The sequence below is a fragment of the Microchirus variegatus genome, assembly GCF_963457635.1.
Source record: "Microchirus variegatus genome assembly, chromosome: 1".
In the NCBI taxonomy this organism is placed as follows: Eukaryota; Metazoa; Chordata; class Actinopteri; order Pleuronectiformes; family Soleidae; genus Microchirus; species Microchirus variegatus.
This window is the reverse complement of record NC_139802.1, coordinates 11,098,208-11,116,432: the sequence shown is the minus strand read 5'-3', so window position 1 is coordinate 11,116,432 and position 18,225 is coordinate 11,098,208. Positions and strand designations below refer to the sequence as shown.

The 18,225-nt window shown below is 39.2% G+C and overlaps 1 protein-coding gene across 1 annotated transcript; it reads left to right on the top strand.

Annotated features, from left to right (window-relative positions):
• Positions 1 to 10,452: 10,452 nt before the first annotated feature.
• cmc1 (C-x(9)-C motif containing 1) lies at positions 10,453 to 18,012 on the top strand. The gene is made up of 4 exons (XM_083892803.1): positions 10,453 to 10,541; positions 10,956 to 11,048; positions 16,675 to 16,765; positions 16,948 to 18,012. The coding sequence occupies exons 1-4, from the start codon at positions 10,523 to 10,525 to the stop codon at positions 17,066 to 17,068; spliced, it is 324 nt and encodes a 107-aa protein (XP_083748929.1). The 5' UTR covers positions 10,453 to 10,522; the 3' UTR covers positions 17,069 to 18,012.
• The last annotated feature ends 213 nt before the right edge of the window (positions 18,013 to 18,225 follow it).

The window sequence follows — 18,225 nt, the reverse complement described above, 5'->3', positions numbered from 1 at the left end:
TCAAGGTCAAATAAGAAGTGTTAGACACACACATAATCAAGATTTTAACAGTGTAAAGTGATTTAATTACATACATGGTGTTGTAGAGGATGGGAGCACTGACTTTGATTCAGAAAACATATTTTTTTCCTAAAGAAGCTCTATTTAATGGCTGTTATTTTTTCTTCAGTCGTTGACTTCTAAATCCCAACAAGGCCGAAGTTAGCGTCACATTATTTAATGTAATAGAAGGAAAATAAAATATTGCATCGCTATTGCCTTCAATAATTATCCCATCTATGTAATATATATACATAAAAAATAATATACATGTGCATCTATACATATCAATCGTTGCAATGTCCCAGTTTTCTCAAAGAACAATTTCATTTTTTTGTCATGGTTCAAAAAATATCTCTTTGTCCAGTGGGGTGGAAGGAATATTTTCTGCATTATGTCCCGTCTTCAAGCAGAAAGGAGCGCGAGCATGTTTTTTCTCATAAGGGGAATCTGCTGACTGCGGTATCACATTGTGATTAACAATTTAACTATGATCCCCTTCTTTCCCATTGTAATTCCATAGATGACTACAAACAAGAATGAAATGTCTGCGACGACATGCAGGCTTCATTAGATTCATTGATTGATTTATTGTTTTCCATGGTTGTAATCACTTCCCCCAAGGTAATTTGTAAGCTCTTTATGGTTCAGAGGTATAAGCCGTGGAGTTAATTAATCGGCTTTGTTTATGTTTGAAAGTAGGATTGCCTTCCTGAATTGGTAACCGCTTGGAAGGTGACTCTCTGTGACAGACTCTCTTCTTTACCATGGCATTAATAATCAAAAGTAAGTAGCTAAACAGACATGAATATATATGGGGAGATTCATTCTTTTCTTTTTGTCAAATCCAAATCTAGGATGTTGCCACGTTTCTTGAGAAAAACAATGTTTTTATTAAACCACAAATTCATCAAATTCCAGTCAGCGCAACAGTAATACCAAATAAGTAACATGTTAATGGCAATGACGTGTAGAGTCAATTTAACACTGAGTCAATCGAAACTTCTGTAATCAAAACCGAAACCATTCTCCTTCGCCCACTATGTGCTTGCTCTGCTTCTATTCTATTCTTCGCATTGACATTACAGTATCAGATCATTCTATTATTTTAATTTCTGACCCAAACCCTTGCCTGCTTTACCTCATTCACACACAAACCCCCTCTTTGTCAGGTTTAATTGAAGTTCAAACCTTGCTTTAAATGGCCTTTGTATGTATGTGAATGGGAGCTGCTTTTTTATGGGTTAAGTGCATCTCAAACCACAGATTTAATCCGGTCATTAGCAGGGACACATGACGTGTTGAGGACTGTGATGAGAGGTTGATAATTGAGAGTCTGCTTCCCGAGTTGCTCCCTGTGCTCACGTGAGTGATTTATTATTTATTATTATTATTATTTATTTACGTGAGACAATTTGAAGAGAATGTTTCTAAGCAGTCTAAACAACATTTTACGTACTATTAACGACACAGTTGCTGTAATGGATTACTGTGGATGTATATACTCGGGTTTGAACCAAAAACACTGAGAAATTTGGAACATTCCATCCTGCGGCTTTCACAGTGGAACACAAATCTGTTTTCTCGTGGGAAAAACATACAAGCACCGATAGTGAAAATAGATTATTATTGTCTACAAAACACAACTCTACCATACCCTTCCTTCCCACTGCTCTCTGTTGCTCAGCTGTCAGATTCTCGCTGAGTTTTTCTCACTGTATATTTTAGCACCTACCCCCTGTGTGAGGCCTGTGTTCTTCCGTACCCCCACTCTTGTACACGTCTATCTCATCTCACACACACACACACACCCACACACACACACGCACATGCATTGTTGAATCAATGAGTCTGGTGTATCTTGAATAAACATGCTGCTTTTAGACATTTGCATCATCCTTTATAAAGTGTATTTTTCACCATTTTTTCTGTGATTTAATACAGACGTCCACACCCACTCCCCTGATCCTATAAACACAATGTGTTTAAAGGATCAGGACACAAGCTCCAGCGCTAGTGTCTTTCTCAGAGAGGATTACTGACAAAGTAGCCTGTTCATATTTTGCGTGAAAGCTGAGAAAGTTTGGCTTTAAAGCCTTTGGAAACCCAAATCCACATAAGTCTTCTAACTATGTAATTTAGGGTCTTATGTGCATAATGTTTAACATGTTAAAATATTAAAAGTCAGTTTTCATCCAAATTCACAATATGTGTCTTTTTAACTGTTGAAATTTGGGTTTCAATTGGGCAGAGTTATCTCTGGGATTTATTACGCAATAAGTCACAGGTGGTCGGTCCATTTAGTTTCACAGAATAGTAACAAAAGCACTGGTGTAATGTAATGAGGTACAAATACTTGGCTACTGTACAAAATTCATGTATCTCTACTTTACTTTGTTATTTATGTTTCTAGCACTTTCGCTCCACCACGTGTCCTCTAACTATCTTTGTTACTCGTTATGACCAAATAAAATGAGAAGAAGAGTTGATAATGGTCTGTATTTACAGTATATCTTTATATATTTTCTAGTCTTGATTAACTGCTTTACAACTAAATTATTGCCATTCACCCATTCACACGCTTCAACGTGGGGTTAAGTGTCTTGCTCAAGGACACATATAGACTAGCAGGGCCAAGAATTTAACCCACAACCATCCAGTTAAAAGACAACTTGCCCTACCACTGATCTACCATGGCTCAATACGCAAAATCAACTTTTTAATCATTTAAAATCCTTATATTTTGGACTCTGGAGGTCCTATCAGTCGACAAAGTGTGAAAATAAGATGACTCACTCATGTTTTTGTGGTCCTCCTCAGTCTAAGTACAGGAGATAAAACACGCGATGTTGACTTCTGTATTCACTGGGACGTCACAATGCGTTAAATTCCTGGAATTGTTGTCTCGCCGAGCTCCGCTTTGTCCGTAAAACACGCAAGAGTGCTGGCGAGGGCAATGGTATCTGAAAACTGGAAGTCAGCGAAGTCTGTGAAAAGTTCTATTCTTGGCTCCACAGTCCAGCACAGAGTCCTACACAAACTTCCAGCCTCAGAGGATTTATTTGTCCAGTGGATACATGTTATATATGACGACAATGTGCCTGCTAGAGCCTGCAAATGATCACTTTTCCAAATGCTAACTGCTGTTAGCTCCCAGTAGCCTCTGTGGCTGATGTCATTTCCTGTCCCTTAAATTTCGTTATTAAATTATTAAAGGTGGACTTAAAGAGATACTACTAAACAGAGCGTTCTTAACAGGGCTGTTTTGGCAGGGTGATTGAACTGCTGTGGTGCTTCATTCTTATGGTATTTTGTCCAAAGCATGTCACAGACATGTTCATTAGGACACCAGGGAACTAGTTTAACTTGGAGAAATAGGGTATAATATGTCCCCTTTAAGACTTTTACTTCATTATAAAAAGTGACTCCAACTTCTAGTCATTTTCTGGTAAGATACTTGTACTTTTACTCAAGTATCCCCTTTAGGTAATAAAAAACAGTACAGACATAAACAGTAGCGCTTAATAAATATCATACTGGACCCAGACGTTTGCTCCAAGGTACATTTATATATTTCAGCTCAGTTCTGTTATTCTTTTTCCACTGTGTGCATACTTTTTGTAATAACTGCGAGGTGTGAGAGGTGTGGTTCCAGTTTGACCTCTCCCAAAAGCTTCACCTTCACAAGACTCTCCACATGAAAGTGTGAAAACATTTACAGGTCATTTACAGCGCGAGATGACACGTCCTCCCGGGTCAGCAGCAGCAACACACACACACACACACACAGGGAAAGAGAGAGTGATCGCTGTCACCTTTACAGACAAGCAACACATCTCTGACGCTGTGAGGGAAGAGGATACAACAAATGTATCTGGAAAGGTTTTTGTTGTCCCCTTTGTCAGGGGTCACAGGTTAAGACAGATCTATCTTCGTCAACACTTTGCTGAAACATACTGACTGTTGAACCAGACGGAGTGAATGCACACGTACTGCACTTTGTGAAGTCTCAACAGCGTGCTTTTGTGCATCTAGGAGTCACAAATGGGATTTTCATTGAGACGCCCAAACACAAACGCGTGCACACATACACACACACACACACGCGTTAATGCACATACATCATTACTTGTCACATATTATAAAAAACCTCTTTTTTATCCTGGAAAAAAACCTATCGATCTTGTGCTTTGCCTTCTCCAGTTGATAGTTTTTTGCTGTCATAATGGAAAGTCTCCCCAGCCATTTCTTTAGCCTATTCTTCATTTGGAGTAATTATAGAAGGAGAGGTAAAAGATGTCCCCCCCCCCCATCTCTCTCTCTCTCTCTCTCCCATGTGAGCATTCAGAGGAGCTCTCACCACTGCATTCTTATTAGTGACATGTCTGAAAAGGCTCCCCGCAGCATGTGGTGTCCTCTGACCATCCACTGTGGCTGCTTTTTGTTGGCATTAACAAGCCAAACAACAAAAAATAGGTTTTCTACGGGTACAAACTTTTCTTTTTAGATAATTAGCCACATTCAGACACTCAGCGCAGCGTAGACTCTGTGTGTACTGAAACCCATGGTGAGGATCGTATTCTAGAGAAAAGAGAAAGACGGAGACAGAGAGAGAGAAAAAAAAACTTGATCAAAAGACAAGATGTTCTCTTCTGGTGTTGTTTGCTGCTAGCGGATTCTATACCAAACTCCTATTCAAATGGTATGATTTTTGTCTCTTCTCCCCTCATCATCCTCGTCTCTATCCTCCTCATCTTTTCGCCAAGATGGACGGTCAAAGGTTTGATGCCTTAATGAATGAAAAAAAAAAAAAAAAAGAACACAAGAAGAGCTGCGACTTTGCCTCGCAGCGAAAGCCCCAGGATGCCTGTTGAAGAAGGTCTCCTCCATCCATTGCCGCCGCATCTCTTTTTAAAGGGGGCATAAAATGAAGGCAGAGGGGAAAAGTAATTTTCTTCTCCTGTCTATCCATTCTTTTGGTGGGCCTCTTCCACTTTTTGCTGTGTACTTTCATAAAGCTTATAATTATCTTGGTGAGGGCCCTCAAGTGAGAACGAATAGAGTCTTTGTACCTTTCTCTCTTCAGCCCTCTCCTGTTTCTGAAGGGAGTTATATTAACATTTGCTCTTTCCCTTCTTTACAGATGCAGGGAGAAAGCCAGATGTGGCTCCAAAAAAAGAAAAGGAGGAAAAAAAAAAAATCCCATTTAACAGCTTAATTCTACAAATGAATTTTCACATCCATGCAGAGCATGTCAGAACAGGACGGGGGGGGGGGGAGAAATGAGATGATCCGAAATGTTCATCTCACATTTATCATACTTTTAATTAGCAAATTGGCCACTTTCACATTTGTATATGTGAGACTATTCCTATTGTCCTACTGTTTTGTTACCCCCCTCATTTGCCTTTTCCCTTAAACATATATAATACAGTAAAAGATGACTGTACCACAGGCTGTCCAGGCAGCATGTCAATAATAACATCTTTCATGACCTTGCAGCAGAGATCATCAATTTAAGGTCAGACTACCATCTAACAAATAAATTCCTTTCACTCATCCATCCCCCTGTTCATCCCTCTGACTCCCATTCCCAACTCTTTCGGCTGATTACTCCTAATGTAATTTTAATTAAAAACTGTGGTGTCAAAGGGTTTAGCCTGTCTGAGAAGCGGGTGCAGATTGTGGCACAGTGGCAGACCCCTTCACTTGCTTGAGAGGAAATACATCCTGACATTGCTTGGGTGGTGCCAACACTATCAGAGCCAGGTTAAGCAAAAAAAAAAAAAAAAAAAAAAGCTTTCTGGCCCTTTTGGATATCATGATATAACCCAAGGAGGAGCTCTATGTCAAAAGATATTTATTTTGTTATTGTTAAATTTGAGTTAAGCTACATCATTTTCATTGTATTTTATTTAAAAGAAAATATATAACATCTTTCCTTGTCTGTCATATAAGTATAGTAAGCACAATAACATAAACATGACATAAACAGATGAGAAAGAAAAAAGTGCAAAAACAACAACGTATCAAACAATCTGCTCACTTCACCATCGTTATTCCAGTGTAACATTTACAACCTTGAGATCAATATAAATCAGCATCAAAATCCAGCAAAGAAAAATTCCGACTCGAGACACACTTCGCGAAAACCGACAATAACTGCCACTTCTCAATTTCATGGGGGTGACCTGAGGAAGGCGCCCCACAGCAGGACTCAACAGCAGAGGTCTGCCTGTATGTTTGTAATCCCCTCACCCGAGCTGTTGGATTATCTGTACTCCATCGACCCTGAAGAGGTTCCCTGTGGCTCGGGTTTAAACACTCTCTAAAATCTCACCTCCGCACTCCATCTGCCAGCCGAGCCACGTCTTGCGAGTCACAGATATGGAAGAGAGTGGACTGAGAAAGCAGAGCAGACGAGTAAAATCAGACCTACACCGTCTTACTGCAGCTCTGTGCATCAGAGATGGGACATCTAAGGAGACATAATGGTCTAACATTTGGATTATCAAAATTACTAAAATGAATGTTGTCACTGTTGTGCAAGTTATAATCTTTCCCAGTACCTGTTGCATGTAGCTTTAATGTTCCTGTTGTGACACATATTCAGTTTTATTAGTGGATTCTACTGTGAAAAAAAAGATGATTGTCAAACTTTAAAAAAACAGCTTTATTTGGTAAAACCCAAATTAGAATTAATTAAAACCCAATCATTCTTTCTAAAAAAAAAAAAAAAGTAAGTTGTCTTCATATAACTTGTTAACTTTATTTTGAATCAGGTTTTTTGCCTAATTAGGCTATTTCTTCAAGATCGTCAGCCATTTTCGATTATTGTGGTGTATGTTCTATTGTATTTAATGCATTTAACCCTGTAAAGCCCAAACCATTAAATAATTGACAGAAAATTCAAATTATTTGAAACTGGAGCCTTTATTGGTCCTTCTGAACAAACAAACAAAAAACATTCAAATATCAATTTCCATATAGGAGTTGTAATTTGTATCATATTTGATACAGTGGGTCACAATGCTCAATGCTCAAATGTTCTTCTTTTTTTTGAACAAAAATACACTAACAATGCAGCAAAGCAACTGGCAGGGTGGAAGTCTGGAAGACATAACATTGTAATTATTATTATTAATATGACACGTTATTTTGCGGTTCACAACCTTTTTATTTTGAGTGATGGCAGGCTTGAAAACAGTTGTTCAGACAAAGGTGCACTCTGCATTTCTCACAGTACACAAAAGACAAAAAAATTGTCACACTGCTCATGTGGAGGGCTCAAAAACTCATGTATCACATATGATACGTTTGGCGTTAAGATGGGTTAAGATGTTTGCACATCAATAACTGTTTTCTTGGGACTCTCAGAAGGTGTCAGTGTCAGTGTCAGTGACCCTTCAACATTCTCTGACACTCGTCTTGTTTTGTGGCCAGTTGGACAGTTGGAGGAGCTGGTGGTTGGCCCTGAGCAGTGAGGCATGTAGTAAGGGGGTTTAACTTTGCTAACCTCCTTCTGCCAGGTTCACGGGGGCCCCGCTGCTTGGGTAATATTGGCTCAGTGTTGGGAGTCTGTGCCCCTGCCATATCAGCCAGCACGCTTCTTGGGGGCAGTGAGCACTTTTCACCACAGAGAGCAATAAACAGTCACACTGCAGATCGGTGAAAGAAGGGACGAAACATTTTGAGATACAGTATGTAGACTGGGCGGTACAGCTCAGTGCAGGTGACGACGGGAAGCAGGGTCTCTGGATTAATGTTACATTTTACTATAGTTTAAATAGTTGTTTACCCTCATTTCCTTGTGTCTTTGAGCTTGTAGCTGCCTGCTTTTATACAGTGCTTTTCCACTACACAACCAGATACCATATAGTACCTGGTAAATTTTTAATACCCTGCTCTGGCGAGGTTACAAGCGATAAGTCAGAGAGTGTCGTCACTGGAAGAGTCATGAGCCGACACAGGAATCAAACCGAACAATGCCGAACAGTTGATCAGTTGAAAAGACATAAAAATCCTGAAGACGTGTAAATCTCTAACATTTAGCAAATGCATTTCTAAAAATCTCAACAATTAACAGAGGAGTTTGGTGTATTGTGAATGTGTCAGAGTATGTGCTACTAGTACTGAACAATTCTGTGAACAAAGAGTTTTAATTACCTGAGTCTAATAAGTCACGAGTCACCAATCTCTGTGTGTCGAATGTAAAACAAAGTCACAGCAGTTTCATGCAGGTACAGTAGTGGAAAAACCAACCAATCCGAGCCGAGCCGTGCTGGAACTGTATAGTGGAAAAGTGCCATAAGTCTAGGTTTAGGGAAAGCACATGACATTACAGGAGTAAAGTACAGGAAATCAAGTACAGGACCAGAGGTGGAAAAAGTACTAAAATATTGTGATCAAGTAAAAGTACCAATACTTTGATGAAATATTACTCAAGTAAAAGTAGTCATCTGAAAATGTACTCAAGTAGAAGTAAAAAGTAGTTCATTTGAAATGTACTTTAAGTAAAAGTTACTCAGTTACTTTGCCTGGGGTGTGAGCGTAGTAGAAATATGACAAGGGGTCAGAAATCCAAAACTATTCTGGAGCTCACGTACCCGGCGCGACACAGGATATTACATCACTTTTTGCGTGCGCCCTCTATGTTCACGCACCAGTGCTGGTACTAATCACATCATCATTCGTCTGGTTCTGGTGTATATTTTCCCCCTGTAGGTCTTCATTGTGCTGAATTTTTATTTTTACTCAGTAACGGATAGGATTTATAAAGTAACTTAGGACAATACTTGAGTCAATACGTACTCAAGTAAAATACAAAATCCTGATTTTTAAATTGTACTTAAAAAATACAAAATACACAAAAAAGTATTCAATACAGTAACTTGAGTAAATGTATTTTGTTACTTTCCACCTCCTGTACAGGATACAGCACTGGTAATTCAGGCAAGAAGCAGACTGTAGATGTGTCTGGAAGACAAGCAACCAAAGAAGGGAAATCACAAAGCACAAGTTCATGCATAAGAAACATGCGATAACCTGCGACAAACCAAGTCTCTTCCTGTGCAGCGGCAACTAACAACAATCGTGATTTTGTACAGATTTGTACAAATGCCTGCATCATATAGAATATTCCTGTTTCTTACTGTTGTCTTCTGTATAACTGTGTGTGTGGGTCTATGAGTGTGTACCTGTCACTTTGATTGAACAGGTGGGCCCTCTTTGCATGAGATCTAGACAGCCAGTGTGACACAGCTGACTGTGGCCATGCAGGCTCACTGTGCTCAATGTGCAGCCTGGACTGCAGATTCAGATACTGTGTGTGTGGCTGTGTGTTGATTCAACTTCAGGAGGATTTTGTCAATATTTTACAACCATTTAGATCCACAGTTTTAAATAGTGGATTGTGGGACACAGTTAATAAGTGTCTAATATATCATTCCATTCTTGCATATCAATTTATATAACATATAACATGATATGAATGTATGAATTTTGTTTATATCAGGAGATGTTCTTCTCTGTGGAGGCCAGCATTTTGGATGACCATGTTTTTAACTGACACACTAAACACATTTGTTTTAATGATATCTACACCCTACCATGGTTTTCTCCAATATGCTTGGAAACTCAGCTGTGACATGCGACATCAAAAACAGATAGGCTAATGCTCAATCCTACACACTGTACAGTTTTGTGAGAGTGAATCCCAGCCCATGCCTCTATGTACGCATCCACGCATTTCTCCAAGTGGATCATACAGAGAAGCAATAAATAATAATAAGGATAAAAATGACAGTGACATCTTTTGTCAACCACTGGATACTGTGTGTGTGTTATTGTCTTTTTTTCCACTAATGAAACACTGGTCGGGCCATCATCAAAATAAATGTTTTGCTCGCCATAGGTTAAAGAAAATCAAAACAGACATTTTGTGGATAGGCAACCCAGTTATTATTTATTTATTTATTTTACCACATCTAATTATTATTCATAGTTTAATTCAAGTTCTGTTCTATTAATTCATGAAGCTGCATCCCTTGAAATGGGGGCTGGACCTCTTGTAACTCTTGACGTTTCCCAAACATTGTGAGCAAAGAGGGCAACCAAATTTAATATTCCTACTGGAATTTATGTGCTTTTCATCTCCCATATTCTCTCAAGTGCTATTTTTTTAAAATAGTTTTCATGGTAATGCGTCTTTCATTGTCGACATATAAGTTATCTACTTCACTTTCTTTACTATATAGTGGAGAATTCAAATTATAAAACGTTTTATAATGTTATAATTCGAAACGATGACCTTTACATGCGTTAGCGGTTCGAACGGTTTCCTTTGTTTTCGGGACGAGTTACGCTGTAGGACCTGTATTTATTTTTTGTTGCGCTTCCCAATGACGTCAGCGGAAGAATTGTGAGCGTGTGTGCGTTAGGTCACATTGGTCCAATGTTGTAATGTTTTGAGGAGTACATCGTTATGGAGGCAGCTAACGCAGGTATTAAACATGACCGATGTTCTAGTGCATGACGTTGCTTTAACACACTGTTGGCTGTTAGATGGGGTATGTTTTAAGAGAAACCGTTTTTTAAAACGGCTTTATTTAGTCTCGTGCATCCAGTGAAGGCTCCTCATGAGCTAGCTAGTAGCTAGCTATGTAGATGTAGCTTAGTGGCTTCGTCCACTACACAGTTGACTTATTTCCGGACTGAATATGAGACTATGAACAAGAATATGAGGTATTATCAGATTGCTGCTGTTGTTCCATGTTTCAGTGGGACGTAAACGTTTTAACAGACATATACTGTGTACAGATTGGACCTGGGCTGTTTGTGTTAATATGGCTAGTGGAGGATGCTGTTCATGATTCTTAAGGATGACCATGTGTGTATTTATTTCCATACTTCCTCAGATGAGGTTCCCCTGAGGCACGTGGAAAAAGATGTCCTGATCCCCAAGATGATGAGGGAGAAAGCTAGGGAGCGCTGTGCTGAGAGAGTTGAAGGTAAAACTGACTCTGTTTTCCCACCCAAGTATGTTGATTCTGCAGTAGAAGTTAACATGTTTTCCATCAAACAATTTGAAGTCTAAAATGTGGTTCCCTAAATTTTACATCCACCGTAAAGGAGACAATTATCATGAAGTAGTGTTGGATTTATTATGCTAAAAGTGGTTTCAGCTCTCATATTAATCATGCAGTACCTGAGCACCACTAGTGATGGCAGAAGCAAAGCAAGTGTGACAGACACTGCCAGCTTTTGTGCCTATTCTGGTCAGTAACCAATGAAAACAGCCATGCAGCATAATGTATGCATCATGTTACTTGTGTGTCCAGGAGCTCTGGGTCATTTTGTAGAGCTCACCAATGCAGAGATGCCACATCAATATCAATGCTGGTTTTATATCTTCTGTTGTCTGGAGACTTTTTTTTCAGCCAAAATAGGAGCTGTCTGGAAGTAAATCCAGAGGCTTAGCTTCAAATCAACACATGGAAAATGTTATTGGGGAAGCTTCAAATGTGCTTGCTTCAACAGAAATGTGGTAAATAATTCTGTCAAATGGAGCGCCATTATAGACGGGGCCTGGTATTCTGAAGCAGCTACCTGTTCATTAACCTAAACAGAGGCCCTGATAACAATGAAAATGAGTGTGACGTCACTCTTTGCTCAAGACATTATTTCTTTACTGTTTCTATTTATATATTATATAATATTTATTACCTCCAATCTTGTAATGGAAGTTAATATTTTACCTTAAAAGCCATATTTACTTATCGCAGATTCCTCATCAGTTTCAGGGTTTTTTGCAATTCACATTTTCAAATGATCCACTGAGTCGAATGATATAAATAGTTCCTACTGTTCCAACTATTGACCCTCGTTTGGCAACAGTAATTTAAATTACCTGTTACCTGTTGATAGAGGCTGATTGCTCAAGTTAATTTAAACTTCTATCAGTGGGTCATTTTTATTTTGGTATAGTACAGTAAGCATTTGTTTGTGTTTCCATTATAATAGTACCAAAATAACCAGCACCTACCATTCTATTTTTGGCACCAGAATAAAATGATAAGGTAAGGTTAGTCAGCTGATTGGTCACTGGTTGTTGCACCGGCACGATGCACACCCTGCCCACCAAGCAAAGTTCTTAGTCCAAATGCAAGCCTGACTCAGGGCTTTACCATTCCAGATTGTACCATACTCTATCAAACTTAGTAATAGTATCAAACAGCTTCATACATGACATGACTCTATAGTCTTAGTTCGAAGCAATGCACCTGTCATATTTTAGGTTATATTTTTGTGTCTTTGTCAGAATTATGCAAAATATACAAACCGATTTTCTTGAAACTTGGATCAAGTGTGCAGGGTTTAGGCAGGATGGTGCATTACCCAATAAGAACCTTTTGACTTTATTATGAATTTCTCAAGGATCCTGTCCTAATAGTGTTAGACTCTTGTGTTCGCACATATGTAGAAGTCTTGTGTCTTTCAACATGACATATAGATCATAATGCAGTCTGTTTCTGACAGTGTGTTTTGATCTGTCCCATCAAAGGAGTTTTTTTTTTAAAACCATTTTGTTCCTTTGTTTTACCTTTTGAATCTGTCTTGCTGAACCATTTCCTGCCACTGTAAACACCTGCCTCTCGAGTCCACTTATTTTCTCTGAATTGAGGAGCAGGCCGCATTGGAAGTGGTGAGTGCAGCTCAGCGTGCCTCAGCAGCACATCAGCCAGATAGTGACTGGGTTATGTGGTTTCTAGCACGCATGTACTGTTCTCACAGTGAGACAATACACATGTAGTCTGGGTTGGTGGGACAGACGGCAGCTGTGCAGCCAGGTAATGGAAACCACCCTCACATTGCTAGCTTTTCGTCCCACTCGTTTTCACACCTACACCCTCCGCCATCTATCTCTTTCTGTATGTTTGTGTCTGTGATTGTATTTGGCGAAAAACAAGAACCCGCATTGTTTCTGTGTCTCTGGTTTTCCTGTGTTAGCTCTCTGCTTGTATGCCTTTGCACACCCCATAGTATTTCCAGGGCAGCACTACTGATTTTCTGAATTGATTCAACCCTGACGACCCTGAAGGCCAAGATTTGATTGCTTGCCCAAATTAGTCATATTAATGCACTGTTTATGTTTATGAACACACAGTACAATTCTACAGTACAGTTCTATGTTATAATTAAAAACGCAAACTATGTAAAACCAATTTGAATTCAAAATATACAGACTAGAACCGCATTGGTCAGTTTGAAGTAATTACAGAGTTGTCCAGCAGACGGCACCCTCTTTACTCGTCACAAGACAACATTGATGTATTGACACGTCCTCTTGAGTGGACAATCATGACAAGAACGTGTATGAGACTATGAGTCGGCTTTTAGCGTAGTTCAACTGGACAGTATGTTTTCAAGCGAAACTTCCTGTGCGTCAGTCTCATAAGATTTGTTATATCTAATTAAGTATTAGTGGTTCACACAATCTCATATGGCCCTTTAGCTTCTGCTTTCTTCTAACTGTCAAACTGCACTTCTGCATCTTTAATAATGGCTTAAAGAGCACCCTAGAAGTGAAAGGAACCCAACCCGTTTTTGTATCAAGCCAGTCTCATAGATTTACCTTTTGGTGTTGCTGCGATCGGAAAGGCAGTCTCTATTAATATCATGGGACAGGCGTTGGTTGATTAGATTAGTCGCACTGTTGTGCTTCTCTAAATTGGTTTTGCACTTGGGTTTTTTTCACATCTGCATCTTGATGAAAGTGTCGGTGTGATAACCATACTTATGCCATAACTGATAAAGGTAAATATATTTTTTGTGTGTGTGCGAATGGGGGCATGGGAGGGCATACACACACACACACACACACACACACACACACACACACACACACACACACACACACACACACACACACACACACACACACACACACACACACACACACACACACACACACACCACACACACACACAATAGCCCACTTTAGCGGTCTTGTGTCCTCCTCCAAGCTTGAGTCCTCTACTTGAGGGTTCTGCGCAGTATCTTCGCCGTTCCTATGACTGCGCCCTTCTGGACAGAGATTGCAAATGTTGCTACTGGAGTCTGTTGGAGCCACTTTCAGCTCCTGGTGCTCCTATCACTGGGACCACAGTTGCCTTTTCTCCCCACATCTTCTCTCGCTCCTCTTTCAGCCCTTGATGTTTCTCAAGCTCCTTGTGGTCCTTCTTCTTTTTTTTTTTTTTAAACTTCTTTTTATTATTTGCAGAGAACAATCACAAATGCAGAATGCAGAACAATGTTACCATACAACAATAGGGTAGAATCTGCAAAAAAGAAGACAAAATAATCCCATCCCCCCCTCCCCTTTTCGGTACACTCCCCCAGCACATAACAGAAAAAAAAAAAAAAATTGAGATAAACAAAGTGTGGAAAGACAGCTTCAAATGAAAAAGAAAACAAACAAATAAATAAAGAAAAAATAAAACATTTTAAATGAGCAAGATGAAACGTATCATTAAGTGACCTTAGCGTACAATGTTATATTAATTCACCCAATCAGTCTGGTGTAAATGTAGATTGCGTGTCATTAACTAGGACAAAAAAAGGGCTCCAAATCCTGTCAAACCTTCCCGATTGTCCACGAAGTGACCACCGAATTTTTTCAAGTCCTAGAAAGTGTAGGACATCCTTAAGCCACTGCGAATGTGTGGGAGGTGGAACCGATTTCCATCTCAATAGAATTAACCTTCGGGCAAGAAGGGTGGTGAAGGCCAAGGTATCTTTTTGCGAGGAGGAGAGGCTGAGTGGGGGTAGCACAGCCCCAAAAACAGCCGTAAATGGATTTGGAGAAATTGTTACACCTGTAATTGTAGATAGGGTGGAGAATATTTCTTGCCAGTATTTAGAGAGATGTGGGCATTGCCAGAACATATGAATATAATCAGCGGGGGTTTGATGACAGCGATCACAAGACGGTGACACATCCTTGAACATTTTTGACAGACGTTCTTTTGTATAATGAGCACGATGCAAAACCTTACATTGAATAAAACAATGTTTAGCACAAATGGAAGATTTGTGCACTCTGCGTAAAGCCTCACTCCACATGCTTTCTGAAATTTCTATACCAAGACTAACTTCCCAAGTTGTTCTATAGGTTTCCAAGGGGCCTGATCTGAGTTTATGAATGTTGGAATATATAGCAGACACAGCCCCTTTAAGAGATGAGAGGGCATTCGTGAAGCTGTCCAAATCAGAGTCAGGAGGTAAAGCCGGGAAACAAGCATATGTACTCGAGACAAAGCTTCGCACTTGGAGAAATCTAAAAAAGTGACTTTTTGGCAAAGAAAATTTGGTTACTAATTGTTGGAAAGAAGCAAATATCCCGTCTATGAATAAGTCCCTGACGCACCTCACTCCCAATCGATCCCATAATAAAAAAGCATTATCCATCAAGGAGGGAGGAAATAGGTGATTACCAATCAGAGGAGATTTAGTGGACAGTGATTGGAAACCAAAAAAGCGACGGAATTGGGCCCATATTTTCAATGAAGACACTACAATTATATTTTTTGTATACATGGAGACAGAGGAGGGGAGCTGTGAGTGTAATAGAGACTGCAATGTGGCCGGATGTGTAGAGTTAGCTTCTATAGTTAACCACATAGGCGGAGCCTCCAAGTTCTTATACTGAATCCAAAAATTTAAACTCCTTATATTCACCGCCCAATAGTAAAATAGCATGTTTGGTAGAGCCATCCCTCCCAGTTCTTTAGTTCTTTGAAGTGATTGTAATGATAACCTAGGTTTCTTCTTATTCCAAATAAAATCCAAAATAATGCTGTCGAGTTTACGAAAAAAGGAGCGAGGGATAAAAATCGGTATGCATTGAAACAAATACATAAAACGAGGCAAAATATTCATTTTTATTGTATTGATTCTGGCGGCCACAGATAAATGTAAAAGAGACCACCGATCAAAGTCACTCTTAATTTGCGTCATTAGTGAAGTGAAATTGTGGTCCTTCTTCTTGATGTTGCTGTCGCTTGGGATTGCCACGTCATATAGGTCATAATGTCTCAGGTGGTTTGAATGTGGTGTTTTAACTTAAGCCACTTTGTGCCTTCAAACATGCCTTAATGGTTTTTACAGTCAGGTTAAAGGTTTTCTGATGTCAGAATATCACTTATTTGCTTGTGAGCTTTGCCTTACCCTGTAGAGACTCAAACTTACTGTCACATATTTCACACCCCTTATAATGTTGGGCCTGTGATTTCTGTCAATGTTTCTTTGTTTTATTGCCTAGTTATTGTTATGATCAGTGAATCATTACCTATTTGTAATACTCAAGGGAGGGGGGAAAAACCTGTTTAGATTTGCAGTTACTGTTAAAGAGCCAATGTGGAAACAGGCTGGCCACATATACTACTACCTTGTGGCCAGTACATTTGCTCAGTCCTTCATTTCAGTCTTTGTGTGAAGGAGGAAATGTAGATTTCAACTTGATAAGAAGCCTCGCGATGGCCCCACAAGTGCAAAGATGAGGTGTAGCTTGGTGAACCGTTGTTCATGCCGAGCCCCCCTTAACTTCCGTTTTATGATTTCTCCATCTCCCTCCAGCCTTCAACCACTGTTGTAAAGAAACTGGTTTCCTCATGGTGCTGAAGTGCAGAGAGGAGAATTCGGCGCTGAAGGAATGTCTGACGACACAGTGAGTGTTTTGTGTCTTTTTTTTTTTCACTCGACACGTACACAGACAACAGTATGGCTCCCCTTGTTATTTCCTGCCCCCACTAACACGTAAAATTTTGGTCCATGACCATCGGCAAACATTTTCAAACCAGGTTAGGTTCAGTCTGTAAAATAAATACTGGAACTTCTGTCTTCCACCAGCTACACGGACCCTGCCTTCTTCGAGGAGTGTAAACGGGAGTACATCAAAGAGAAAATGGAGTTCGAAAGAACAGGGATCCCGTTAAAGCGCAGAACACAGAAACTCCCAACTAGCATGTAATAGGAATCGTGACACCCAAACAATCAGACTGTGTTGATGACGCCACATGCCTGTTTAACTTAAATCTGCTGCAAATGTAACGAAAACAGGTGTGTTCTGTAAATCATGTTTGTTCTTATTTCTAATATTTCTGTATATTTGCATACTGTTTTTCCTCAGATGCCCATAAAGGTTACAATATAGTATATATCTGTTCTCTGTTGATTGGATAATTGATATTTACGTTTAGTGACTTAACATTTACCAGCACATTAATTGGGCTTATTTAATCTACCTGCTCCCGCAGCCTGGATTATCTTCTGTTTATCAACATCCAAAGAAAAAAGGACTTAATGATTTCAGATTTGTACAGCATACGTTAAAGATCTACTATAAATGAAAAAATGTGACGTGACATATGCAATGAAATGTGACAATGTCAGTAAAGTGAATCTATGATAAAGTGTGTTTGATTCATATTCATAGGTGTTTTTTTTTCCACTTTACACTGTTAAAAATGTTAGTGATCACAGTTTACGGTTCACAGTTATCTTTAATTTGACATTTATCAACATGCAGTTTAAGTAATGGCAAATGCTGGTTTTGAGTCTTTAAAGCCTGAAGTGTTTCAAAATGCTTGTCTGTAACATTTTTGTTGAAGTGAGTAGTTTGAGCATGGACTTGATGGACAATAAGAGTCATTATACTACGAAGTAGGGCTGAACAATTAATTGAAATGTTATCTAAATATTATAGATCATTGTCTTGAGCTATACACATCTTATTCTACAGACTGAAGAGTACATCTTTGTTTCTTAGATCTACACACACATCTACACAGTAATCCTTTTCAAAAATTTCGAATGAGAATAATGTGAAAATGACCATTCGCTCTGATATCGCGAATCATATCGCATATTTATTCAAAATCGTTCAGCCATACTACTAGTAAGTGTGTGGACAGGATGCCCTACCAAACGGACAAACAAAAAAACATGTTTTCAACTGTGAAAAGGCTCGATATATTTTCCACTTAGTTCATTAAATAAAAAAAATCAATTCAGAGACCGATCAAACCCCACTTCCTTTTCATTTGTTTAATTGATCATATTTACAAACAGTCTGAAGTGCAGTAAATCTAAAATATAATCCGTATCTACTGTACATTGCATTTTGTT